The sequence below is a fragment of the Lipophrys pholis genome, assembly GCF_963383615.2.
Source record: "Lipophrys pholis genome assembly, chromosome: 3".
Classification (NCBI taxonomy): Eukaryota; Metazoa; Chordata; class Actinopteri; order Blenniiformes; family Blenniidae; genus Lipophrys; species Lipophrys pholis.
Genome location: NC_137627.1, coordinates 28,113,282 through 28,140,353, shown reverse-complemented (window position 1 = coordinate 28,140,353; position 27,072 = coordinate 28,113,282). Strand labels below are relative to the sequence as shown.

The window sequence follows — 27,072 nt, the reverse complement described above, 5'->3', positions numbered from 1 at the left end:
GCAGCAGCGTTCAGGTGAGACGTGAGCAGCAGCGTTCAGGTGAGACGTGAGCAGCAGAGCTCAGGTGAGCTAAAATGAGCTCTAACAGCTAAAAGAGCTCGTTATGTGGTTCATGGGTTCGGGTTAGCGTTAGCTCCGACTCAGCACAGAAACCTGCAGTCACAGCAGCACTGTGTCGGTGGTTAGAAAAGCTTTCACAGAGCTCAGCTTGTCCTGCGCTGACAAACCTCCACAGCATGGTTGTGCTCACAGATCTGTCAGGTCAGAGATGGAAACATCTGAATCTTTCTGGGTAGATTTAAGTCTGAGCCCTGCAAACCTTCTGACCAAAACAGACTTTTTAATAACATTCTACCAGGTAATATTCATCTGGAGTCATACAACTGTATAACCTTTGAAATAAAGATAATAGAGCTCATTGAACTTTAGTTTTTCTGGATTTTAAGTTGCAGTTTATTAGTTTTGAAATGTTATTTGTTATTAGTGATTTTAGCAGTTTTATCTATTTTAGCAACTTTGCAATTTCAGACATTTTGGACAGTTTAAACACTTTTTAAGCTGTTTTACCTGTTTGACCGATTTAGGCTATTTCAGCAGATCGTTTTTCTATCCAGTTTTAGACACACATAATTCTGATTTTTGAGTGGAACTAGTCAACATGAGCTCAAAAAAGTAAAATATTAATAACACTAAGTGCACTAACGGCTCATCCTGTGAGCTTCATTTATCTCTGATGGACAATTTACTGCATCCTACACTTTATACAGACCGGCCTCACAAACAGTCTTTTAGTATGTCAATGACACTACAGTATATTCACTTTTTTCATGTTGGAAGTGTTACAGTGTCAGAGAACACATCCAAAATATGGAAAGCTTCAATAAGGGTAAATGTATGACATCTACTAATGGGACATTAATGCGTTTGTGATCAGCAGCTTCACAGTAGAGGGAAGAAAAGATTTGAGCAATAAAGTTCATATTGTCTGCATATGAGTACAGAGAGCATTATAAAACAGGTAATATGTGTGTGCGATTTAATCATGTTAACACCTGAAGAGCTGATCTGTTTGTGTGTTGAAAAGCATGAGTGAATGAATGGTGGCTGACTGCTGGTGTCTGGTGGGATCCGAGCTGCACGTTTCATCAGCGTGTCAGACTGAAGGAGACGAGGTCTTACCTGCTCCAGCATCTGGATGGTGCCCGCCTGCTCGTCCAGCTCCTCCTCCTGGTCCTTCACTTTGGCCTCCAGGTCCCGCAGCTGCTTCTTCACCTGCAGCAAGCAGGCACATGCACAAACATGAACTCATGAACCTCAGTTCATCATGTCCACATCACAACAAAGAATCCTTCAAGACACAAACCTTGGCCAGAGACGCCTCGTCCTTGGACTCCTGGGAGTTAAGGTCCTGCAGCTCAGCGTCCAGCTGGTCCAGCTTCAGGTTGACTGCACACACTTCCAGGTCTTTGTCCTGCACACACGCACGCACATTCAAAAACACACACAGACTTTTTAATCCTCTTTTTTATGATTTGTTGAAAGCGACGTGAGCAGGTCAGCATGAGGCTTATGATGTAACACAAGCTTCAAATATTAATACTCTGAAGCTGCAGGTACACCTACGTGTGATATTTAATACTCCAGATACAGACTAATAAAGAATACTCCACGTATTCTTTATTAACTCGGAGCAACTACAATCACACCAAAACAGGTTTTCAGGTAACAATCTGTGTGATCGAAAGACCTTAAGCTCATGATTCACAGGCTCCACACAGTGATGAGCAGGTCTGTATTGACAATACATGATGTCGATCAAGTGGAGTGGATGTGACGTGACACATCTTCAAATGTGAACTGAAGAGACCCAACGGAGGAGCTACACTTGGACACCATGTTGAAACTCTTCTGTATAAACACTTGTGACGTAAACACTGACCTCCAGCTGCTGCCGCAGGCTGAACAGGTCTCCAGCCAGGATGTCCTTCTCCCGGGCCAGTTTTTCCCTCAGAGTCCTCTCCCTCTGCACCTCCTCCTGCACCCCACTGAGCTCACCGTCGAACCTGGCGCAGACGCAGGCGCACACGCACGCACGCACGCACGCACGCACGCACGCACGCACGCACGCACACACACACACACACACACACACACACACACACACACACACACACACACACACACACACACACACACACACACACACACACACACACACACACACACACACACACACACACACACACACACACACACACACACACACACACACACACACACACACACACACACACACACACACACACACACACACACACACACACACACACACACACACACACACACACACACACAGGTTCAGTTCCACATAAGGAAAGAATCTCTCCCTTTGCTCATAATTCAATGATTTTTCTCAGAATTCTGAGAAAAAAGCCAGAATAAAAAAAACCATTTGGGACACATGGAGGCTCTAACCTCTGTGGGAAGCAGCCAAGGCTCCTCGTTGTCCTACTTTGCTACTTTTGACACTGAGCTGCTCTAAAACTCAACTCTGGCATGAAGGCGGCCTTAAAGATGTCCGACTATTCTCTCATCCTCAACTGCTCACACACTCCCGGAGCAATCTGTGACTCGGTTAAGCTGCTGAGGGTTCACACTTGATAGCGACTGGAATCCAGGCTGAACTGAACCATCCGTATCTGCCAAACCTGAAAGAATGCTGACGGGCTTTGTGTGTGTAGTTTCAGCTTCAGACACACTATGTGCTCACCTTCTCTGCTTCTTCTCCAGGTCATGGTTGCGGCTCTGTTGACCCTCCAGGTGAAGCTTGGTATCTTGCAGCTCAGCCGTCAATCTCTGGGTTTTCTTCTTCAGCTGCTGGATGTTTCTCTGGGCCTCCTCGTTGTCGGCCTGCAGGTCGCTGATCTGCATTCAAAACACACAAGCCATTAAACAATGAGTGAAAGAACCTGCTGTCATCTGGAAATAGAAGAAAAGGTGTTAAAGTGTAAAAGGTGGTGATGGAAGCTGCTCCGAGGAGCCCCAGTCTTGGCTGGTTTCTGTCCAGGGAGTTACATCCTCTCATCAAACCCTCACCCTCCTCTCCAGCTGCCGTTTGGTCTGCTGCTCCACCTCCAACTTGTCTTCGCTCTCCTGCTGCAGCCTCTTCTTGGTGAACTCGATCTCCCTGATGGCTCGTTCATACTTCAGCCTCCACTCCCCTCCTGTTACAAACACCACCACACATGAGCCTCGCAAGACTTAATCACGTTCATCTGGAGCCACAAAACATGTTGAACCTTTAAAATGAAGAGAACAAAGCTCATAAAAACTCGATACAATTCACATATACAAACAATGACGCCTTAATCAAGCTTCATAGCAGCATCAAACCTGTTATTATTGGTAGTTATTGAGTGAAGGTGGATGTGACAACTGCTCTGAATCCCCTAATGTTAATGTCCTCCTCTTTCTGGAGGACCTCTCACTCTAGAGCTCAAAGTTCTAGTTCACCATTTGTTCATTCTGCCTTTTGAATTGTTATCTTCTGTCTTTGCTAATGCCAACTTTCATTTGTTAGGTTTTTTCTTCCAGTTGATGGATGTGTTGAGTGTTAATGACTTACATCTGGTGCTAAGCTGCTACATGAAACTCCAGTTTCAGTCAATGTCAATATATCATTTTAGTTTTTCAAAAGAATCCTCCAGTCTAACTATAGATACAAGTACAAATATGAAGCTCATCTGAACTATGTTGTAAGTCTGATTAGTTGGTGGTATGTTTGCATAGAACAACTTCATAATGGCATTCATTATCTGTAATGATTTCATTTTAACATTTTGCTCAAAAACTTAGCTATGTCACTTTTTTAGAAAAATACAATTATATCTCAGCTCCAAAGAATTAACCTATACAAACTGGCTGTACATCAAATCCACAATAAAACCTCCATCATTTCACTTCTACCATTGTCCAAACACACAAAGCTGCATCCTCTCATTATGAAGATACTTGGAGTAATCAATGCTTCGTTCACAAAGCCTGCACGCTGTACAAGCACCACATGCAGCTCAGGCTGGCCTTTCTTTTTCACTTTGAACGGATCCATTTCTACCGTACTTCTTCACATTGGATTGTTGAGGGCTTTTGTCAGAGCATCGATCAGACGCCCACCGCAGCCACTCCTGCACCTCCTACAAAGAACACACACAGCTTTTTTTCCAGTCTGGAGGGATGTTTCTTCGATTGGACTGTTTGTGTGGGAGTATCTGGATGTACGGTTCATTGAGGGAGAGGGAAAAGTTCTGCACTGCTCTGTGTCGTACTGTAAACTAAAAAATATGAGCACTTCTCCGACCAGCACATGAAGTTAACCTGAGCTGCTTCGGTAATAGAGTGACACAGTGACTTCTCCATTCCAACAGGGAAAGAAACTTTGAACAAAATCATATTTTAGGATGAAGAGCTTCATGTCGGGATAGGTTGTCTTTTTACTTTAGAAACTAGTTGGAGACTTCTGTTGGGCTGAAGATTCCATTGAACTCCTCCAGAAGTTTCTCTGACAGAGGAGAAACACCAGGGACAATGAACAGGCCATAAAACAGCAGGGAAGAGGCCAAAGACCCTAGGAAGTTTCAAACCCCCAGGTTGGCAACCAATGGTAATGGTCAAACCCGACCCAGACACCACAGGGGTCCAAAATTCAACTTGGTGAGAATCCCTTCCTACCAACTCTCTCTGCTTCTCAATCCGACCACCAAGAGGGACACATGTCTCTGCTGCCTCGGGACGGTAAAGAGACCACCAAGTAGGTCCAACAGACAGAACCAATGCCAGCCCGCTGGACGAGCAGGACACAGTTTGGACTATTTGTCTTTCCTTTTTCCCTTTTTTGGGGGGGGGTTCTGGAGACTCGAGCCAGTGTCCAGCCCCCCACCTTCAGCTTTCACTGTCCACTCCTGCAGCTGAAGCCAGGCCTCTGAATTCAGGATGCTGAATTCAGACCCGGTAACAACCAGTTACCGCAGCCTCACAGAACCGCACAGCACCACGGACGGTGCTGTCCAGCACAGCACAACCGGACAGTAAGAGTTTTTGTCTGGGCAGAGAAATTGTTAGATTTGTTAGATAGAACCCTAACCCTAACCCTAACCCTAACCCTAACTGCCATGTCTCCTAGAAAGAGCGAGTCAAACGCCTCTAGTGGTCGCGTAGGTCATCGCAATCCCTCGACGTCCACCTGGTGGATGCATCAAGTCATTGCGCCCTCCCTCTGCGCGACGCCTGCCTCCCTCTGGCGTCCGTTCGAGGTCATCACACCCACTCACATTGACCCGCCAAAGTCTGCCTAAACCTGGTGGACATTCGGGGTCATTATGCCTATCACCCTCATCACTCCAGACCCAAACTAATAATTTTTCATTAATACATTATTTTTGATAATTTATTAACTTTTAAGTAATCACTCAATTACTTAAGGAGTTGTTAATGAGTAAATGACCGTTTACTTCCATTAATAATTTTTCATAAATTACTTCCAGTGATTTATTACTTTCAGTAATCTTTTACTTACAGTAATTTAATGCTAATAACCAACCATAAATCCCAACACTTCATTTAATTATTTGGACCATCCATCCACCCACCCACCCACCCAAGCTTCCTGTTTAAAGACAAGAGTTGGATGAGACGTGTTGAGTGTCTGACCTGAGTCGTCGTCGTCCATCTCTCCGTTGAGCTCTGATGCCCTGATGAGTCGTGCCTCCATCACTTCCATCTCCATGGACTCTGTCTGTTTCTTCATACTGTCAAACTTAGCCTGGCAGATGGAGGGTGGGGAAGCTGTTACTATGACAATGTCAAAACTCCTGTCGCCACAAATCTGAGGGTTTTCATGTGCTACGTTCCAAACAGACCCAGACGTGGTTGAAGTGGTGGTTAAACAGTCAGTGTTATCATGAGGGTCTTTGTTGAGACCATCTCCCCTGCAGCGCTGGGTAATCTGGGATTATTGACCAGTTTTACAAGCATACAAGCATAATTTCCAACCCCTCTGGGTGTCATCTGCTTCATTATGAACCGATGTTTCATTTTATTTAATAAAGCTGCTGTAGGTTGAGACTGTTGGAAGACCTACCGTAGACTGAGCTTCTATTTTTCCTCACTCACTGTTACGTGTTTATTACTCCCTCCACACTGGATATCCAACAGTGCAAAGGAAAGTTCCTTGTCAAAGCCTCCTCCCCTCATAGTGGATCTCTGTCTGCTGAACTGAATAGTGAATCCTTACCCTCCTACCCGAACCAGGGTTCGAATCCCTCTCCACAATCTGTCTGTCCTGCCCTTTTCTTCCCTTCGTCCCCTAACCTCAACCGAAACAGCAGTAAGTCGTCTCTGGCTTGGTTCTGCAGGTTCCTTCCTGTTAAAATTAAGTTTTTCCTTTCCACTGTCTCGCCACTCGCTTATGTGGATTTGTTGGGTTTTGCTGTTAGAGTGTCTTGAAATTACTGTTGTGATTGAAATAAAATTTTATTGAATTAATAACTAGCACAATTGTATAAGCACAGAAGAGGAAACTCTTAAATACAGACCATTTTGATCCTGAGCACACTCGACTAGTAAAATGTAGCCTCAATAATTCAAAATGTTTGTCATTGCTTTGGAGCAAAGTGTGCCATCTGTCACCTAATCTGCCAGCTAAGGTCTCAGTGTTGTGTGATGTCTGCTAATCTCACCATAACCACAGTACAAAGTGAGGTCAAAGAAAAGAAAAAGACTTTTCCATGGTCTAGATTAGACTCTCTGCCAGGGCCCCACATGTTTAGCATTGAGTATTTAAATTGAGTTATGTTTCTTTTTTAAAGACACTTATGTCATAAAAACACAACATAGCAGATAAATTGTCTTAGGATTCTTCTCTCAAACAATTGAAGGCTAATGTGCTACTTTTCAGTTTGTATGAAGGGAGGTGTATATATAAAGTGCCTGAACATCAAACGCCATTGTGAACCACAGACAGCCTTAGTAGCTTACTGCTAAAAGCCTAACTGTGCCATAAAATCTTATGCATCTCTGCTTGCCGTCACAACGTGGAGAGCCCTTTCGCATCAGCCTTCAGACTGCTCAGCTGGAGTGAATAATACTTCAGTGCTTCAATAGACACAGCAACATGGATTTGATGGAAAAATTTTAAGATTGTGGCTGTTTTGTGACGGTAAAAGAAGGAAAGACTGAAAACAACAAGCAGCAAAGAGCCAGTACACTGATGAATACATATCTAATAATACCCATGATTCCATGCTGGTTACTCGGGTTCAAGCTCATCTTCACCGTTTCTTCATGTGAACTGCACAGCAGAACCGAGTGAACTCTAACATGTGACACTGAGTTCAAACTGACCACAAAGGAAGAAACTGAGAAGACAATGCAGGGAAACGGCCTGGTTTGTAATGTAACGTACTGTAAAGTTTGCATCACATGGACTGATATTGACTGCTGTGTCTCAGATCTGCTGAACTTTCCTTAAATATAACCCATAAACATCATTCATGCACAGGCTGAAAGCTTCTCAGATGTATAGAAGACGAGGCTCTGAGTGGAGTCACTTTTGGGACAGAGAGCAGATCCTGATGAGGGATGAGAAAGGGATTTCTTTGTTCAGCTCCGTTCATCATAGAGAGCCACTCTGACATTCAGAAGGAACAGGCTTTAATACTGCAGGTTACTGTATAACTACTGAGAGCAGCAGATGGAAAAACACCAGTGCAGGTTCCTTTCCTGCATTCACCATCTCAACATTTTCTTTAACCAGCTTGGTCTCGTGGAGAAGCGCCCTTCTTCAGAACTCTGGTAGAATACAGTGCAAGTTTCATGTCCTCTGCATTAACGGTAATCTGTGGTGTGTTAGGTGACTGTACTGCACATGTACACTGATGGGGTTTCACTGAGAGCAGGGTCAGATGTGACGCTGTTCACCATGAAAACCTATAAAAATATTACAAACAACCATCACGGTGACAACGGTGCTACAGCTGTGTGTGTACCTGCATGTCCTTCATGTCCCTCTCCAGACGGAGTCTCTCAGATGTTTCTGTCTCCAGCAGCTGTGAGGCCGACTCCCCGGTGTTACGCTCATCAGCCAGCTCTGATGACAACTCTGTGATCTGAGCACGCACACACACACACACACACACACACACACACACACACACACACACACACACACACACACACACACACACACACACACACACACACACACACACACACACACCCACCCACCCACCCACCCACCCACCCACCCACCCACCCACCCACCCACCCACCCACCCACCCACCCACCCACCCACCCACCCACCCACCCACCCACCCACCCACCCACCCACCCACCCACCCACCCACCCACCCACCCACCCACACACACACACACACACACACACACACACACACACACACACACACACACACACACACACACACACACACACACACACACACACACACACACACACACACACACACACACACACACACACACACACACACACACACACACACACACACACACACACGAGGTGATGAATTCCTCGTATTATTCCTAATGGCCAAAAGAAGTTCAACTAGAAGCACAAAACGTTTTAGCCTGTCAAAGGAGCTCAGTGTTTACATGAGCGACATGTGATACCGTGTGTGTGTGTGTGTTACATCAACCAGCGTTAAAAAATAGCTCAATAATACAATAACTGCTTCACTTGATGAAAATGTCTATTAGTCTACGATGAGAAAATTGATATTTCAACATGAGAAATCATCTGAAAGCACACAGATGTGCATTTATAAGTGTCAATGTTCAACGATACCATCATTTTACTACACCTACCAAAAACCGGAGCTTTATTACAGTTTCTAATACTTTAGCAGTTTAGGCCATGTCATTTAGCATAGAGCCACTACGGAGGAGCTGTAGAGTCACTCCAGTCACTACAGAGGAGCTGTAGAGTCACTACAGAGGAGCTGTAGAGTCACTACAAGGGAGCTGTAGAATCAATACAGAGGAGCTGTAGAGTCACTACAGAGGAGCTGTAGAGTCACTCCAGTCACTACAGAGGAGCTGTAGAGTCACTACAGTCACTACAGAGGAGCTGTAGAGTCACTCCAGTCACTACGGAGGAGCTGTACTTATTGGAAGATAAAGCACATTTGCAGCTATAAAAGTAGAATTTCGACTGTGTGTGTGTGTGTGTGTGTGTGTGTGTGTGCATGTGAGTATGTGTGTACCCGGCTCTCCAGACGGTCTGTGTTGAGTCTCAGCTCGTTCCTCTCTTTCTCAACCTTCTCCAACTTCAGTTTCAGGTGCTGGATCTCCTCCTGGAGGAAACACAGGATCAACATGGAGACAATTCAGCAGACAGTTCACCATCATCAAACTCCTAGCACTAACAACACCATGGAGAAGTCATTTGACTTTTCTTCCTCTAGATACCAAAGAACAGTCAATTGACTCACAGACTTTCAGCTAACACCTCACCCTCAGCTGTTTGTTATGTAAACAAGGCCAATACTGGTGCACCACAGGAGGGGGAGCCAGGTATTGAAATGCACATGTGTACATGTATATTTATTGAAATCAGGAGAACCACATTGAGATTACTCACCTATTTTAGTACATAAAAAAGTTTGCTGTGTCTTATATTAATTCTAAATACAAAAATATTCTTAAAACAAATAAATAGCACAAAAGACAAATAGATGGAAACAATAAAAAGTACAGTCGCAGAGAAAGACAAAACTATAAAAGCCACCAAATACTTAAATATAAGTTAGCTAAAACAAGAACAAGGTTAGGTTTGTGTTTACATGTGCTGTAAAACGGCCCTAAACTCGCCCAGCATGACAAACTGTGAGTTTTTAATTTTTTTCTGTACAGCATTCCATAAACATGGAGCAGAATACATAAAGGCTTTTTTGCCCAGTTTATAATGGATGGTCGGAACTGTGTGTAAAAACAAGTCTTTAGACCTCAGACTGTAGTTATTCCTGGGACACATTATAGGTTATCACACACGCAAATATTCTACAATTTATTGCTGAGATTTATTGAGTGTGCTAAAAGAAGGTCTGAGCTTTGCCCATCCCCAAACACTCCAAAACATCCAAGGTGTGAAAAATTCCAATGCGCAAGTCAGATTCTCATTTTCACTCCCCTGCTGATCCTCAGGTAATGTCCTTTCATTTGTAAATAGAGTCATTTGACTTAGAGCTGGGACTTAGAGGAAGTCTGAAAAATCATGGTATTGCTAGTGCTAGACTGGGGATATCTAGAAGATAAGACTGCTGTGGAGTGGATGTTCAGAGACAATGTGGAGAGAGCATCATTCAATTCAAGGAAATACACTGAAATAGTCTTTAATCAGACTAAAGTAATAGAACAAGAGTCAATACATGGTGTTGAGGAGTTTTGTGGAAGTCATCACTCTCTCACTTCACTGGGTGAACCTACATCCTTTCCACGGATCTGCTCCTCCGTCAGCTGGACCTCGATCAGAGGACGGACCGTGGTAAACAGCTTCCACCACGGCCAGTCCTTCACGCCACCGTTCTTCTTGATGTTCTTCTGGATACAGCGGATGGCCAGATTCTGGATCTATGACACACAGACAGACAGACAGACAGACAGACAGACATACAACCTTCATTGTTAAACACCCAAAGTTTATCAGACAGGACATCAAATATCAGTTTAAAAATATTTAACTCTCAACAAGTGAGTTTCCCCATCATGTGTCAAAGACTGTTTAGAGACTTTCTCCTGTAGAATGAAGTTCAGAGGCTGAGCTTTAGTGTTAACCTCAAGCTTCTATAAAACGTGATCAGGTGTGTTTAGCTTCAGTTGACCTCTGATCATGTGTAAGCTCCTCTTTGCTTCCTGCATGGAATTTAATCTGTGTAGGTAAATGCTCCTTTCTTCTGTGGCTCTTGCTTCTTTATGATCTCCTGAAACAATGTCAAGAAGGTGCATTCAGACACAAGAGCCCTTCTCAGACTTGAAAACGATGGTTGTAACCATGGAAACGTGGGGAACGTTTAAAAAAAACTGTAGTTTGTGTGTGAGGCTACAGAGAGCAGTAGGATGTAAAGCTGTCAGCTCCTTGTCTCTGTTCTTCCTCATGGTGGCGCTATACTCAGTGTCTGGATGAAGAAATGTTCTCCACACAGCAGATGGTGGTGCAGTGAATGGAAGGAAATGTTCTCTTTGTTGAAGAGCTGCTCAATTCTAACAAACACCCTGAAGCCTCTATTATTGTTGTTCATCTCCTGACACATAAGGAGAAACACTGCCACACCTCAGAAACACTCATGCTTATGAACAGTTGTTTTATCTGTTCAGAAAATGATGCAAGCTATTTTTTAGAGACTCACAGCTGTTGTTGTGTAAACGTCGAGCTAAAATGCTCTGAAAGTTTCCCATTTTCACTTTAAAGCACTACATAAACAAAGATCCCAGTGACAACACAAGGGACAGGGATCACATGATCACAGCAGGAAACATCACGTCCAATACACAGAAGAGTGAACTGTGCTGTGAGGATGGAGAATTGTATAGAACGCCATCACGCTAAGCCCGGTGTCCTGTTAAAATCTGGTGACATCACCAGACAGCAGCTCAAAGAACAGCTTATTCACAGCTCGGTTACCTTGCATGAGGTTGTACGGAGGGACAGGAAGCTCACTGAGGACTGCCCTCTTCCTGTCTTTTACAACTCTGACTTCATGACTTTTTCTGAAGTCATTAGTAGAACTGCGGTCCTGAACACTTCATTAAAAAACTCATAAAGCCTGAATAAAAGAAAGAACAGTAACTGTGTCTTACAATTCTATAAAACCAAGATAAGATGAGGCTGTATCTTTCAGCTCTGTAATTACAACATCAGCACTATTCAGCCACAAGGACTGCAGATCTCAACATGATCATTTATCCTCGCAGAGAACCCACAGTGGCTTCACTCAGATGGAGGTCCAGGGACAGTGTGTCTCTCTTCTCCTACAGTGTGTCTGTCTCCTCCTACAGTGTGTCTGCTTCCTCTTACAGTGGACCAAAACCGTGTGTGTGTGTGTGTGTGTGTGTGTGTGTGTGTGTGTGTGTGTGTGTGTGTGTGTGTGTGTGTGTGTGTGTGTGTGTGTGTGTGGGTGTGGGTGTGTGTGTGTCTCACCTTCCTCTTCTTGAAGGCCTGTCGAGCGAGGTGTCCCCTGCAGGCGGCCTGGAACATGGTGATGTTCCTCCTAGTCTGAAGGTCCCGCTGCTCCTCCAGCCTGGACAGAGTCCCAGCCCTGAAGAACACCTGCAGGGAGGAGACAGGGGGTGAGGACACACACACCTGAAGACACACACACTTGAAGACACACACATCGAGCTGCAACTCTGAAAACACATACACGCACACACACAGTTTTAACTCGGAAATGTAGATGAATGACTTTGTACTTCATGATTTACATCCAGGAGAAATGGGGAACATTCATACATGTCACTTCTTCAAAGCTCTTGGGAAACAGTTTAAAATAACACATATCTCATCATTTCTGGATGTAGAATGATGTTTGGGCAGTCTTCTATAAAAGACCTCATGTCTTTTATAGAAGACTGCCCAAACATCATTGGAGTGATTGGGAGGATGCATTCCAACACAAACTGGGATATGAGAAGCTGAGCTAAAGTAAATGAGTCACACAGTGTGTTCATTAAAGGTCCCATAATATACCGTTTTTCAACAATTTCACATACTGCAGGTGTCAGAGGTCCATCAACATTGTTTTCAAAGTGTATTTCTCCAAATCAAGCCTTGGTCCTGAAAAGTCCCTCCAGTGACTCGCTGAGAACAGGTTGTTTCTGTGTCTGTCTGTCCACGCCGACTCCAGGCCTGGCTCGGAGAGAAGAGCTCTCCAGTGTTTCAGATTAAGTGGTTTCAATGTTAACTGGTGACCCTTTTAGTGTCTCTTATTGCTGCTAAGTAATAATTAATTCATCAACAGACATTTAAAAACCCGACATAAATCTGTAGCTCTTGTGGTGAACTTTGTTTAACAGCATTTACAGTGAAGTGTTCTTTTTGTGAGTCTTATTTTAATATATGCTGTTATGAGCAGCAACAATGGATGCTAAAGAAAGTCAGTCACCATTTAACATAAAAACCAGTTAATCCGAAACACTGATACAATGTGTTAATGTCTACGATTTCTGCCAAGAAATGTCTGGAGGTAATAATAATAACAATAATAATAATAATAATAATAATAATGCATAGGTTTCATATATACATATTCATTCATTCCATACTCGATGGCGGTAAACTACATATGTAGCCACAGCTGCCCTGGGGCAGACTGACGGAAGACAGGCTGCCATTTTGCGCAATCGGCCCCTCCGACCACCACCAACCACTTACTCTCAAACTGCATACACCCAAGCATTTTGGGGTTCAGTGTCTTGCCTAAGTACACTTCGGCATGTGGACAGACTGAAATGGGAATTGAATCTGCAACCTTCCGATTGTGGGATGACCGCTCTACCAGCCAAGCCATGCCGACCCGAGTAACAGCTTGCTGCTCTTTACTCCAAACACTGCCACATCTGACGAGTAAAGATATGAGGGATATAGATATCCTCCTCAGAACAGACAACTTTTTTTACTGCCAAAATCAGAGAAGCTGGGTAAAACTGGGACCTTAATGTCTTAATTTAGGCCACATCCACATGAGCCAAAACAATCTTTTTTCTCCCAGGGGTTCTCAAAAAGAATTCCGTCCACACCTCACTATGAACACGGCTCAACACGAGGCTTCAGGGCATGTAGTACATATGCCAGGCCTATAGGGGCGCTGTGAAACACCAAATACACCAAAGACACAGAAGAAGACATGGAGCAAATAGAAATTTAGAAGTAGACTCCTGCTCATAGACTTCAATATAACTCCAAGTTCTATAGGTCTATGGCCCTGCTCCTCTTCCGGCTAGCGTCAGGAGCTTCTGCAGCTCGACTGAAGCCTGCAGTCCGTGATTGTTGTGGTTATTAGATGACATCGCGGACCGCAATGGGGGTTATTGACATCATCATTTTTTTCACAGATGATTGTTTGATGATTACGACGGTCCTACTACCCGACCCCACCACAGCACCGTGACCCCACCGCAACGGCACGGCCCTTAAACTCCAGACTTAGATTGGTTCATCATCAGACCAATGCTCATTATAGACTTTTCTTAGTATTTGTACTTATCTCGCCTGTCTGCCACTCTCTCTCTCCCTCTTCTATTCCTCTCTCTCCCTGTCCTATCCCATGTACTTCTCCCCCCAACCGGTCAAGGCGGATGGCTGTCTTTCCAGAGTCTAGGGTCCGCCCCACGCTTTCTCCCTGAAGAGGGAGTTCTTATGAACTTTTCTTCCTGCGAGGGAGTTTTTCCTGGCCACTGTTGCTTGTTACATCTGCTTGCTTTGGAAGGGTTTAGTTGGGTTCTGTTGTACTCTATCATTGTAAGAGGCTTTGAGATGTTTGTTGATGTGATTTAGCGCTTTACAAATAAAGTTGAATTGAATTGAATTGTCTTCGCTGTCCACACCCCATAGAAAAGCCAAGGTTTTAGAATTTCCCCAATCTGGGACCCATGTTCAAAAAACCCAATTTTCGGGCTTCTAAAACACCGCCTCGTGTGGATGATCGGCCAAAAACGGTGCATTCACATGAACCGGCGTTCTCGTGTGGGCGGCTTCTTAGATTTGCAAAAAAAAAAGAAAAAAAGAGATGTGCTTCAAAAATGACATTTGATTGTTATATTTTTACACTCCAACACGGAAAGCCACACCACCAGCTAACTCCAAGGTCATTACTGTTACATTTAAACTACAATTTAAAAATACACTGTATGTAGTTGACGAACGATATACGTATTTATAGATTCAATCAGCTCCTAAAATCAGTTTGAATTATTTAAAAAAAATATTTTTATTGTGTCCACTGAGATGTGAATAAAATAAGATTGATCGCTATCATTTATCCACAGAGTAGATACATATGTCAGACTTTACACACTAAACATGAATATAAAGTCAGCGTGAGACATGAAGCTAGCAGGGTGGGCTTTTTTTGTGGTTTTTTTTAAAAGCTCAAGTTATGACAGTATTCAAACTAAAACTTACAAACAGGAAGACAACACACTATGTGTGGATTCACGCCTGAGTGAACACACACCTCTGATGATCTGTGTATGTGTGTGTGTGTGTGTGTACTCACCCTGCTCAGCCCCATGTGATAGTTGCTCTTTTCCAGCTCCAAAGACTCCAGCAGCTCCTCCACAGCCTGAAAAACAACAAGGCTCAGATGAACAACACCTACACACTCCTACACACACACACCAACCCCAGGAGCATCTTTACATTCATCATTTATTACCAATGCACGGGTAGTGGCTCTAGAGGTACTCTGTACAGCTCCATGGAGTGGCTCTGCAGGAACTAGATCTACTGACAAACCAGGCAGCAAAAGTTGCTTCTTTTAATCAAATTATTTCTTTCACATTCTGCTCTGAGAAACAAAGCTTTTATATAATTCCTCCAAATATAGGCCCTCCTCCTTCATCCCTGCTGTTCTCTCCCAGGAGAACACGGAACCATCAGTTCTCCCTCAGTGAGCCTTCTGAAGACTCATGAGCCTGGTCCACCACCAGCGCTCCATTTCAACACCCACACCCACCCACCCACCCACCCACACACACACCCACCCACCCACACCCACACACCCACACACCCACACACCCACACACACACACACACACACACACACACACACACACACACACACACACACACACACACACACACACACACCCACCCACCCACCAGAATCCATCTGAAAGCACACAGATGTGCATTTATAAGTGTCAATATTCAACGATACCAAAAACCGGAGCTTTATTACAGTTTCTAATACGTTAGCAGTTTAGGCCATGTCATTTAGCATAGAGCCACTATGGAGGAGCTGTAGAGTCACTCCAATCACTACAGAGGAGCTGTAGAGTCACTACAGTCACTACAGAGGAGCTGTAGAGTCACTCCAGTCACTACAGAGGAGCTGTAGAATCAATACAGAGGAGCTGTAGAGTCACTACAGAATCACTACAGAGGAGCTGTAGAGTCACTACAGAGGAGCTGTAGAATCAACACAGAGAAGCTGTAGAGTCAATACAGAGGAGCTGTAGAATCACTACAGAATTGGCTGTAGAGCCACATGTGGTTGAACAGCTGCAGGTTCTAGACCTCTGGTCTCAAAAATATTGTTTTTCCAAAGATAAAGGGAATCCAGTTTGGTGGATGAGGTTTAATATAGACATGTTTCCTCCACTCTGTGAAGGCTAATCAGTGCTGAGCTGCACGCCTGCTGAGCACAAAGCAGAGCAGACATTAATCATATGTTCAGGGATGTTCTTAACAACTCAGCCTCTCATACAATGGAAATGCAAAGATAATGAGACAGGAGAAGAAGAGTGGGAAAGAGACGAGGAGAGGAAGGAGAGAGTCGTAATTAATTAGTACAATGTCCGTAGGCTGCCAGCCGGCACAATCATAATTAATTACACAGACCAGCAGTCCTGCAATGGCAGGGGAGGAGGAGGATGAGGAGGAGGCAGCGCTAACCTGCAGCACCACCACACCAATACATCCCACGTTACTGTCCTGCTGTGCTTCCATATAGATACAGACTCACAGAGAAATCTCAAGCTTCAAACTGACTGTTGTTTGAAGCCACATTCCCTCAGAGCACTTTTGTGTGTATTGATTTATTAGTCATCAGGACTGTGGTGGAGCGTCAGGACGTCAGCAGTCATGATAACTTTGGATTGAAATGTGTGCTGTTGTGTCTGAAGGTGAGACAGGTTCATAGACTGATCATGTATGACTGACATTCTATATATTTAACTTTTTAGCTTTCAGGCACATAAACTCTAGAATTAACGGGATGATGCAGATTATTTCCTTTTCAGGTCAAACAAATTAAAACAAATCTATCAGAGGTAAATAACTAAAGAAGAACTCAAGGAAGAAAACAGCTGAAATGACTGGACAGAGAAAATAAAATAACTCGATGCGATAAAACAACTTTTGTTTTCAACTGTTGTTCTGAAACTTCATGACAACTAAACAAATAACGTGCAGGTTCACCTTCATAAACTGTGTTCAGTTTAAAGGCTCCATGTTCTGTTGCTTCACAGGAAGTTTATTTAGTGAAATCGTCTCTTTGGGTCTTGAATGTTTCTTTATAAGACTTCTTGAGAGAACAGGAAGTCACGGTGACCCTGATCTCATCAGATCCTACCTGATCCTACTGGGTTTCACCCGATCATGCCGATCCACACCATGTGACAACACCGGGTCATACCCACCCTCTTCTCGTCCGTGACGATGTAATGGCGGCCATGTTTCTTGGTCAGATGAGGAGCCAGAACATCAAAGCGTCGGCGGAATTCGGAGAATACCATGTGGTCCGGGTACCCTGCAAGAAGAGAGAATACATCTGAACCCAGCACACACCTGAACCCAGCACACACCTGAACCCAACACACATCTGAACCTGACACACACCTGAACCCAATACACACCTTAACCCAACACACACTTGAAACCAATACAGCGGAACCCAATACACACCTGAACCCAACACACACCTGAACCCAACACACACCTGAATTCAACAGCTTATCCCATCACACACCTGAACCCGACACACACTTGAACCCAACACACACACCTGACCCGACACACACCTGAACCCGACACAGCTGAACCACACACACACCTGAGCCAAACACACACCTGAGCCCAACACACACCTGAGCCCAACACACACCTGAGCCCAACACACACCTGAGCCAAACACACACCTGAGCCAAACACACACCTGAGCCCAACACACACCTGAGCCAAACACACACCTGAGCCCAACACACACCTGAGCCCAACACACACCTGAGCCAAACACACACTTGAGCCCAACACACACCTGAGCCAAACACACACCTGAGCCCAACACACAGCTGAGCCCAACACACACTTGAACACAACAGAAATCTGAAGTTATCTTTGTTGTTATTATTATCATGACAACAAAGTTTTCATGTTAACAGGTAAGATACCTGTTAATAATGCAAAGACTCATTACAATTAACTGTGTTTTTTTATCTGCACTCACTGACTTCACATTATGTCTCTTTAAACGCAGGCGTCAAACTCCCACAGCAGGATTTTCCACTGGTGGGTTATGACCCAGAAGTAGGTCCGTTTTCAGAGGGCAAGTTAACAGAAGCTAATATCACCTGTCTACACTCTGTAACAGCAAGCGATGATAATGAAATGTGAGTTTACAACTAGCAATTCAAACAATTTCCATTAAAATGCATCTAAAGGGAATCCTTAGACACAGATCTCTGGCTGCAGGAACCTGTTGGCCTGAAGGTTGTATGTTGAGATTATGTTCTGAGATTAGATATTGTGTGTGAGCTGCTTCAGGTACATCAGGTCTTACATCAGGCGTTACATCAGGTAGTCACAGAGACACTATCAAGCGGTGTCCTGAGAGAAAGATCAGTGCAGATGGTAACAGCATGAGTTCACTGCTGCTTTAAAACGAGTGAAGAGTGTGAGCGGGATTGTCTGCTTCAGGTGCGTCAGCTTGGTCACCTTGTCGGTAGATGCGCAGAGCGTCCAGCAGCTTGGACCCTCGAAGCTGAGCCCTCAACAGGCCCAAGTCCAGAGTCATGAGGCCGGCGTCCGGACTCTCTCCATGTGTCACTCGCAGGTCACTCCCGGCCACCGCCTCGGCTTTGGGGAGCAGACAATGGACGAAGTGAACCTTGGAGCGGCGCACCATGTCAATGAGTGCGTCCTAAGAGCAGAGGGAGTACAGTCAGAGGTATATCTACTTTATTCTACTATCTGCTATATTCTACTGTCATCTACTATCTGTTCAGTTCAATTCAGTTCAGTCCAGACAACTTCATTTATCCTACGAGAGGCAATTCATTTGTAGCTTCCCAGTGTCCATTCACATGCATGCATTGCATTCAGTCAATTAATATATAGTCAATAATCAAAACAATTTAGCATGGGACACAGAGAAATGTCAGAACAGCAAGATAAAAGATAAAGAACATAAGATAAAAAACAAGGCAGTATGAAAAACAGTAATAACAAAAAGAAAAAACACAGGAAATATAGTAGAAGCTCTGATGAGCTGTAATGAGTAGATGTCTCACCGTGCATGGACAGGTATTTAACTGTTAACACACCTCAATGAGAAGACAACCTGCCTGACGCGGACAACCGACGGGTTTTCCTCGCAAATTTCAAGCTGAGCTAAATGACCAAAATACTTGGGCTTTTTCTTTTACATTTCACTGTGTTTTGCACCAGAATGTTTCATTAAAATTGACTTTATGTTGAGATTGTTTTTATTTTCAGTACGAATTGTGTGATCTTGTAAAAATATACATGTACACTGTGCGTCACAACAACAAAAAACACACTTTCAAGTGTAAATTCAAAGCTTATTTTGGAAATATTTTACCGGTTCGGCCACTCAAGAGTAAAGTTGACTGTATGTGGCGTCTTTCATAACTTATTTGGTGTTGGTGTTGATATCAATTGGTCCTACAATTTGTCCTTGTGACCTCCGAAGAGAGGACACCCATATTCAGGGACACTTGCACTTGGATTTTAGGGCGTCCTTACACCAGAGGTTTCACTGTACATAACTTACTCTAAATAAAGTATTTTAAAGGTAATCTAAAAAGTCATTTAAAACAGGTGTGGTCTGTGTTTAAGAGCTTTATGGCAGATGGAAATAAAGGACTTTGAGTAGCGGTTAGTTTTCCTATGGGGCACGTCTGCCAGAAGGCATCAGAGAGAATTCTTTAGACAGAAAGCGGTCTGGTTGGCTGATGATTGTGCTTTTCCACCTACTTGTTGCTGCCGGATTGAGCCCAAATTCCTCTGAGGAGTTCCAATAGTTTTGATCTCACCTTGACGACACTGTTTCAGCTGTTTCTGTCTTTCACAGACAGCCCATTGTACCAGCAGGAAAGGAATTGTTTCCTTCTTAAATGAACTCTTTGTTGACCCCGTTTGACAATCAGCTCAGTGTTTATGTCGAATTGAAGCTGAGTCAAGTACAGTGCCAAGATGGAGAGAACAATTTCAACCTTTTAATTGTGAGTGATGCTTTCCTCTGGCATGTCATTGTTCAGCTTGAAATCAACAATTAGCTCCTTGGGTTTTAGTACATTTAAGTCCAAGAAGTTATCTTCACACCATTCCACAAATGCAGGTAAGGCCTTGAAGAAGACTTAGGGGGACTGTGTCACGGGAACATATTACAATATGACTGCCTTCCTGTGAAGTTCTACTGCTGTCTGTGTACAAAATGACAACCAACGGTGACAGGACACTACCCTGAGGTGAGCCCGTGTGTGAAAGTCTGGTGCGGGACTCAAGTCTGTTCACTAACATCTGCTACTATCTTCTACTATCTGCTACCTCAAACCTCCTCCAGGATGAGAAGACTTAAACCTGGTGCAGTAAAGAAGGATTATGTGCAGGAACACCACTGTTGAGCTTTAACAGACTTCCTGTTTTACTCACATGAATTGGTGGCGATTATTAATTTTACTGAATTGATGTCAAACACTATCCAGGTTCAATCCAGCCTGCTTAAAATTACCTGCAATTCCTAATTTGTCCACTGGGAGTTTCAGACTTCCAGTAACGGTGGAGTTAAAAACCGAACAGACTCAGGACTGAAGACGCTGCTACTTCAGAGAACGTGGATGCAGCTTGTAGGGATGTATCGGGTTCTGATACCAACGTATTTCACGGATCGGAGATTTCAGATAAATGAAAACTCGACTGTGCTTCACTGTTGCTGAAATCACTGCACAAGTGATTCCCTGCCGCTGCTCTGCTCGCTGGCTGCAAAATGTGAACTGGATTTCCTGAAGGGAGGCGGGTCTCAATGAGACATGGAGTAATGAGTCAGGACATCCAGTCCACAGTTTGCAGCCAGCCAGCAGGCTAGGGAAGTAGCACTGTGCCATCCAACTTTTCATGACAACATGTTGCTCTTTGGATGGATTTTACGCTCAAAACACCACAAAGCAACACAACAACGTGGATGTTTGCAACGCCATTGTACAGCGAGGTGGTTGCTCTGCCGCCAGACGTCACTGTTTTAAAATGCCAGCTCGCTGAGGAGAACAGCACTGAGAGAGGCATCGAAAACAGCTCGCTCCTCCGCTGTAGCAGTCGATTCACACCTTGTGATCGGGAGTTCACAGGTTAGAATCTTCCTGAGAATGACCCGTGACCTACCATCAGCCTGCCAGAACGCCGTAATGTGGCTCCTCACCACATCCTGAATATTGAATGGGTCAATGTGTAAAGAAGGAATTTAATAAAGTATGACTAGTTTTAGCTTAGTTTAGGAAGACGTGGATTTTTTTAATTTGGAGGAAAACATTTAAAATTCAAGATATTTATATCAGAGTTTATCAAAAGTGCATTAGACATTGTGGATGTGCTTATTCAGAGGTTAAAATCACTTCATTGAGGTTTGTTGCCCCGGAACAGACTTTTACAGTCACTGTTCTCAAACTGAAGTCCATGTACCAGCAGCAATACATGAGCTCCCTCTAGTGGTATATAGGTTAAACGTATTTATGAAAATTAAATTAATATAAAATAAGACACTTGATATTTAAAAAATAAAAAAATTGGCATAAGGTACATCAAATTCATATATTATCTGGGTATTATTTGTCCTTAATGTGTTTCTGCTCGACCCCACATCGAGTAACAGACTTAATCTGAAAATTTCGAGGTTTGGATGAATCAAGACTTTTGATAAAGAAACTGAACTTTCCTGTGTCTGTGAGTGAATTAATGAAACCATCAGTTCGTCATGTTCCTGAAAGATAAAGAGGAGCTGCATCTTGTCAGGATGAAGCTCAGTGTATAATCCTCATGTTGGGGGGAACTGTCAACAGATCCTTACACTACCAGTTCAGGTTGGTCGTAGTGGACACACTTGGTGAGACCTATATGTTCACGGGAGTAAGAAGTCTTTCTTCTGTGACCGGTTAAAGCTGTTTTTTCTTCACGTACCACTTGGAGTTTGACCTGGATACACAGACTCCTCTTCTTCACAGCAGCCACACCGGTGGTGAAGGTCTTCCTCATGCTTGTGGCTCTGCGCAAGGCAAGCTGAGAGCTGCCCTCCAGACCGGCAATGGAGCCGGATAGCACCGTGGCCCCGCTGGCTCGGCCCAGGAACAGACTGCTGATGTTCTTCCTGAGGAGGTAGGAGGAGCATCACATCAGCACATGTATAGAAACATTGCGGGCTACATCAAAATCATAAACCCTCGATTTGAAACAGAGGAAATACAAACTAATTAAATCACACTCCTCAACTTTTTGAAAAACCTGCTTTGCTTCATTGTTAACTGAATGAAGAGATCACTTTTATCTGACAGATACATGTGCCCTCCAAGTGCAACACACTGACATGAATCTTAAGGAAAGAAATGCAGGGGAAAGACAAAAAAATAAATATTTCTGCAACTCCATCTCATATCTAGAGAAAGGTTTACTGTGAACCCCCCGTTTCATTCATGTAATCGCCACTAAATCACTTCTTCAATAAGTTTCTCAAATATGTGACCACTATTTTAACTTGAAGGTGTTCAAAAAATGAATGCACAGATTAGGACACTAAAGTTTTAAAATTCAAATTACCCCTCAAATTACAAAAAGATGACAACAGGTTATAATCTGCACCTCCTTGGTCTCAAACAGTATTTTAAGTGGTTGTACTTTATATGAGTTAAAATTAAGGTGGAGTCGTTGTTTATAGTGTGTGTGTCTTACTTCTGTGAGTCCTGCAGCAGTGTGGCAGCGTTCTGAGATGCCGGGTTGTGTTTGGCGTGGTTCAGCCAGCCCAGCGTGTCGTACTCCACCCAGTCCGTACCGTGGCTGTGTCCCAGCAGGAAGAGGTGAGGCCTGTCTCCCCGCAGCAGCAGAGAGGTTCCTGCAAGGGGGACAGACACAGAGACACAGAGACAGTCAGCCTGGCTGCTGGACTGTTGGAGACCCTGTGACGAGTCGGCCCTTCACCCTGTGCTGAGCCGTAGTAGCTGAAGAGTCTGTCCAACAAGGTTTCCTCTGATCCTCCAGGCTGGACGGCTTCCTCCTCCATCAACCACAGCAGCCCCCGAGCCTCGTCCGTCCTCGCCAAAGTGCGGACCTGCAACCAGCAGCCTCTCAAATTCAGAATCACTCCTCTTATTATGCAGCAATCACAGTAGAGAAATGTGTGGCGAGCGGCCATCACAGGAACAACTGTGCAAACTTGGGATGTCCCGATCAGATCGGTAGATATTGGATCGGGGTCGATATTGGTGATTTGTGAGTGATCGGCAAATCCAGCCAATCACCCCGCCGATCTTAAAAAAAAAAAAAAAAAAAAAAAAGAAAACGCGGTCCGCAACGTCACCTAATAACCACAACAATCAGGGACTACAAGCTCCGGTCGAGCTGCAGAAGCTAGAAGCAGGCAGAGCGGGGCCATAGACCTATAAAACTAGAGTTATACATAGTGGTTTATGTGCAGAAACCTACTTCTAAATTTCTATGTGGTCAGTCTTCTTCTGCTTTTTTGTTGTGTTTGGTGAGTCACAATGCCCCTAAAGGCCTGGCATGTGTACTACATGCCCTGAAGCCTTGTGTTGAGCCGTGTCCATAGTGAGGTGTGGACGGGAGTTTTTTTGGGAGCAGACCAGGGAGAAAAAAAGATAGTTTTTTCGTCGTGTGGATGTACCCTCAGTTTACAACAACTAAAGAAAAAGCCGCACTGAAGCAGCAAACTCGGTGCAGCTTTAAAATAAAGGATTTTAAAATAAAGCATCAGTACCCACGGGGGAGCGATATGGCGAAAAAAATAACCCAGAAGGTAATGCTAGTTTGAAGGGAGACTGGGATATTCTGAATAGGTTTTTGAGAGAACTATGTTCAGAATACTTTTGTCAAATAGGTTTTACCACTTTGAAGTGGAATTAAGTGTTTATAATTCACATTGAAATGTAAATGTTTTGTGACAATTCAGGTCAAACCTCTCATACTGCTTTAAGTTAAACTGAAATTTAATACACAAAGAAGTTACATTGCCTAAGAGCATTTATGTTTAAGTCATTCTGAGAAGAATTTTGATTCAATAAGTGAGTTTTACAATAATTTCTAGCTAAACAAAGCTTCTGCCAATAGTGCTTTTAGCTTCAGACATCTTAGTTGCTCCAAAAATAGACTATTGAGTACCTTTGCAATAGCAATGTAAGTATCGGATCGGAACAGCATCGGTATCGGCCGATACTCAATTCTGAAAAATCGGATCGGTATCGGGGGCAAAAAAGTGTCATCGGGACATCCCCAGTGCAAACGTTTACAGTGGATGGCCTGAGGCATCTCTCTGATGACAGCTCGAACAGTTAGCATCTCATTTACTCTTTTTAACTCTTCTACACATCATTCAAAGCCCTCTTTATGAGCCATCCTTCCTGATGTGCTTTTCTTTCTATTCCAACGTGGAGACATTAAACCTGAAATGAAAACAGGCTTTAAACTGCCTGTTCACTTCAGAATGTGTCACAACTCTCATCCACTTTACCACCAAAAATCATTTAAAACATGTTTACCCTTGACTATGACTTAAATTTAATACAAACTACAATTGTGCTACACGCGGAGACTTAATCCGATGTGTCCGATTGATTAAAAAATAAACTTTTGGTGTTAAAGAAGTCTGCATTAAAAATCACAGATTTGATCCCAATTACTGAAGAATGTGGCATGAGTTTAAAAGAGGAAACTGAAGCAAGTGAACAGTTTCAGTCTGGATAGAAACGCTGAGATGACGAAGAGTTCATAAATTTCAAGTGTTTTTATGTTAACTTTTGTTAAATACATTCAGAATGTCAGTCTCTGCTCTAAAACAGAGGAAACAAATGATTCTTTAGTATTTCTGTTTCAATATGTTTTCATGATTTAAATACGGTTTTTTTTTTTTACTCTGGTTTGTTTTTATGGTGAAAACATTTAAACAATTGAAGGTCGTTATTGAAGAAGATCTGAGGAGACAAACACATTCACCACCTAAGAAGGAAAATTTGTTTGACTTGCAGGACCACATATTTTGGAACAGCATGGATTGTTATTTATGTTGATATTTTAACGTCTTGTAGGTTGTTTGAATGTGTCGTTTAGGTCTTAAATCAGTGGACCAACAAACGTTCAGACACTCAGTGACCCGTGTGTTGAGATTATAACAGCTCATGATGACTGAATGAACGTTTATATATGAAAGGTTTGGTTGTGGTGAACGTGGATATAAAGTAACTGTATGTCAGTGGGGGAGAATAGCTACAGCTGAGGGGAAGATAGGGCTGAAGGTCTCCTGTGAACACAATGAGACGAGCTGTGAAGGAATAGTGCTTACCAGAGCTTGAGCTGAGGCTTGATCAACAGCTGCTACAGACATAGAGGCACTGGACTCTATGTCATCTAAAGCGAGCTCTATGTTCTCCTAGACGCAGGAGGATAAAGGATTCGGTTAATACACCACAAGAAGAAATCACAAAGAGATCAGTTCTCTGAAATGTAGTGCTGGGATGATTCACATGCATTGTCTTAGCTTTTGATTTTCATTTGGAATAAAAACTGCTTTTGAATTTTCCACATAGAAATGTGCTTAATTACAGTTTTACATGTAAAATTCAACAAGGACTAGCAAAGCAGACTATTGTGTGATTAAATCATTTCCTCGCACAACAAATTATTACTACAAATAATCAATAATCCACAGATTAGGTTATGAGAGAGCTTCTGAAATATTTCTATAACAGGAATCAGCACTGCTTGTGTGTGTACCTCCTTGTACCGGTCCAGCTCGTGCACAAAGGTGCGCTCGTGGAACAGCGTTTGCAGCCTCTCCTGGGTGTAGTTGTGGCAGAGCTCCTCGAACGTGGCTCCACGCTGCTGTTGGGCCCAGCGAGGGTTCTGGAAACCTGGTGTGTCCACCACCAGCAGCGAGCACAGGGAGTGCTGGCTGGACTTCAGAGCCCTGATGCAAGCACACGTGCACACACACAAATCGTGTGTAAGTTGAGTAAACTGCTATTGCGAAGAGTTTTACATCAGCTGGAAGGAGGACCCGGGTGAAGTATAAAGGTAGAAGTATAGAGATCGGGATATTTGGGGCAGAAGGAACCAGAACAGTCATAATCATGAGGAGCATAGATCTGGCCACAATTCAGATGGAAACAGCAAACTCTTGCTGTGTCTTCGCCGTTTTTCCAGAGTAACTCACTACAATGTGATCAGTACTGAAGCTACTGATATAAAACTTTAATTCAGTTTGCTAAAAATGTGAAGACTTTACCTGTTGATGAGGGAGATGACGAGTGTGAAGAGCTCAGAGTACAGTCCTGATGCCATTGCCTCCAAACACTCCAGAGCAGTCACCTTGGAGCCTGAGACACAATCAGCAGACTCAGAGACCAACACTGCAACACTGAGCATAACACTGAACACAATTCGGGCTTTTCCACCAAAAAGAACCAGGAGCTAGTTCAGGGCCAGTGCCAGAGCCAGTTCTTAAATGAGCACCACCAAAGAATCAGTTCTTTTTCCACCGTTACCGGAGCCAAGTGAGAGCCACGTCATTGCGTCACTCCAAAACGTGATACGTCACTGATTTCAACAATTTGGCGCTGACAGCGCTCATCCAGGTACAAGGAGACGGACTGTATTCATTGGTTTAGTCCGGGTCGCTCCATCTAGTTTGGCCTGAACCTCAGATGCACCAAAGAGCCAGAAGACATTACGTCTCTTCTTGTCTCTATTCTTGTTTTTTCACGTCCGTCTTGCTTTAGTCCGGAGCCCCGGAGTGGACATAGAGGGAAAAAAATAACGCGTGTATGAG

General features: G+C 43.7%; 1 protein-coding gene across 5 annotated transcripts in view; it reads right to left on the bottom strand.

The window, feature by feature from the left end:
* The window catches only part of LOC308107792 (unconventional myosin-XVIIIa-like), a 124,195-nt gene that overhangs the window by 34,032 nt on the left and 63,091 nt on the right, over positions 1-27,072 (bottom strand). For all 5 annotated transcript variants that reach the window (XM_080460297.1, XM_080460300.1, XM_080460298.1 and 2 more), the window contains 19 exons: positions 26,530-26,620; positions 26,019-26,211; positions 25,588-25,674; positions 23,214-23,343; positions 22,968-23,127; positions 22,203-22,389; positions 18,726-18,930; positions 17,432-17,541; positions 15,286-15,351; positions 12,210-12,338; positions 10,499-10,642; positions 9,277-9,366; positions 8,043-8,162; positions 5,707-5,818; positions 3,097-3,224; positions 2,771-2,925; positions 1,940-2,063; positions 1,364-1,471; positions 1,180-1,272 (listed from right to left, as the gene is read on the bottom strand). In XM_080460297.1, the coding sequence (XP_080316423.1) occupies positions 1,180-1,272; positions 1,364-1,471; positions 1,940-2,063; positions 2,771-2,925; positions 3,097-3,224; positions 5,707-5,818; positions 8,043-8,162; positions 9,277-9,366; positions 10,499-10,642; positions 12,210-12,338; positions 15,286-15,351; positions 17,432-17,541; positions 18,726-18,930; positions 22,203-22,389; positions 22,968-23,127; positions 23,214-23,343; positions 25,588-25,674; positions 26,019-26,211; positions 26,530-26,620 (2,432 nt within the window). The remainder of the gene's footprint in view (positions 1-1,179; positions 1,273-1,363; positions 1,472-1,939; positions 2,064-2,770; positions 2,926-3,096; positions 3,225-5,706; positions 5,819-8,042; positions 8,163-9,276; positions 9,367-10,498; positions 10,643-12,209; positions 12,339-15,285; positions 15,352-17,431; positions 17,542-18,725; positions 18,931-22,202; positions 22,390-22,967; positions 23,128-23,213; positions 23,344-25,587; positions 25,675-26,018; positions 26,212-26,529; positions 26,621-27,072) is intronic.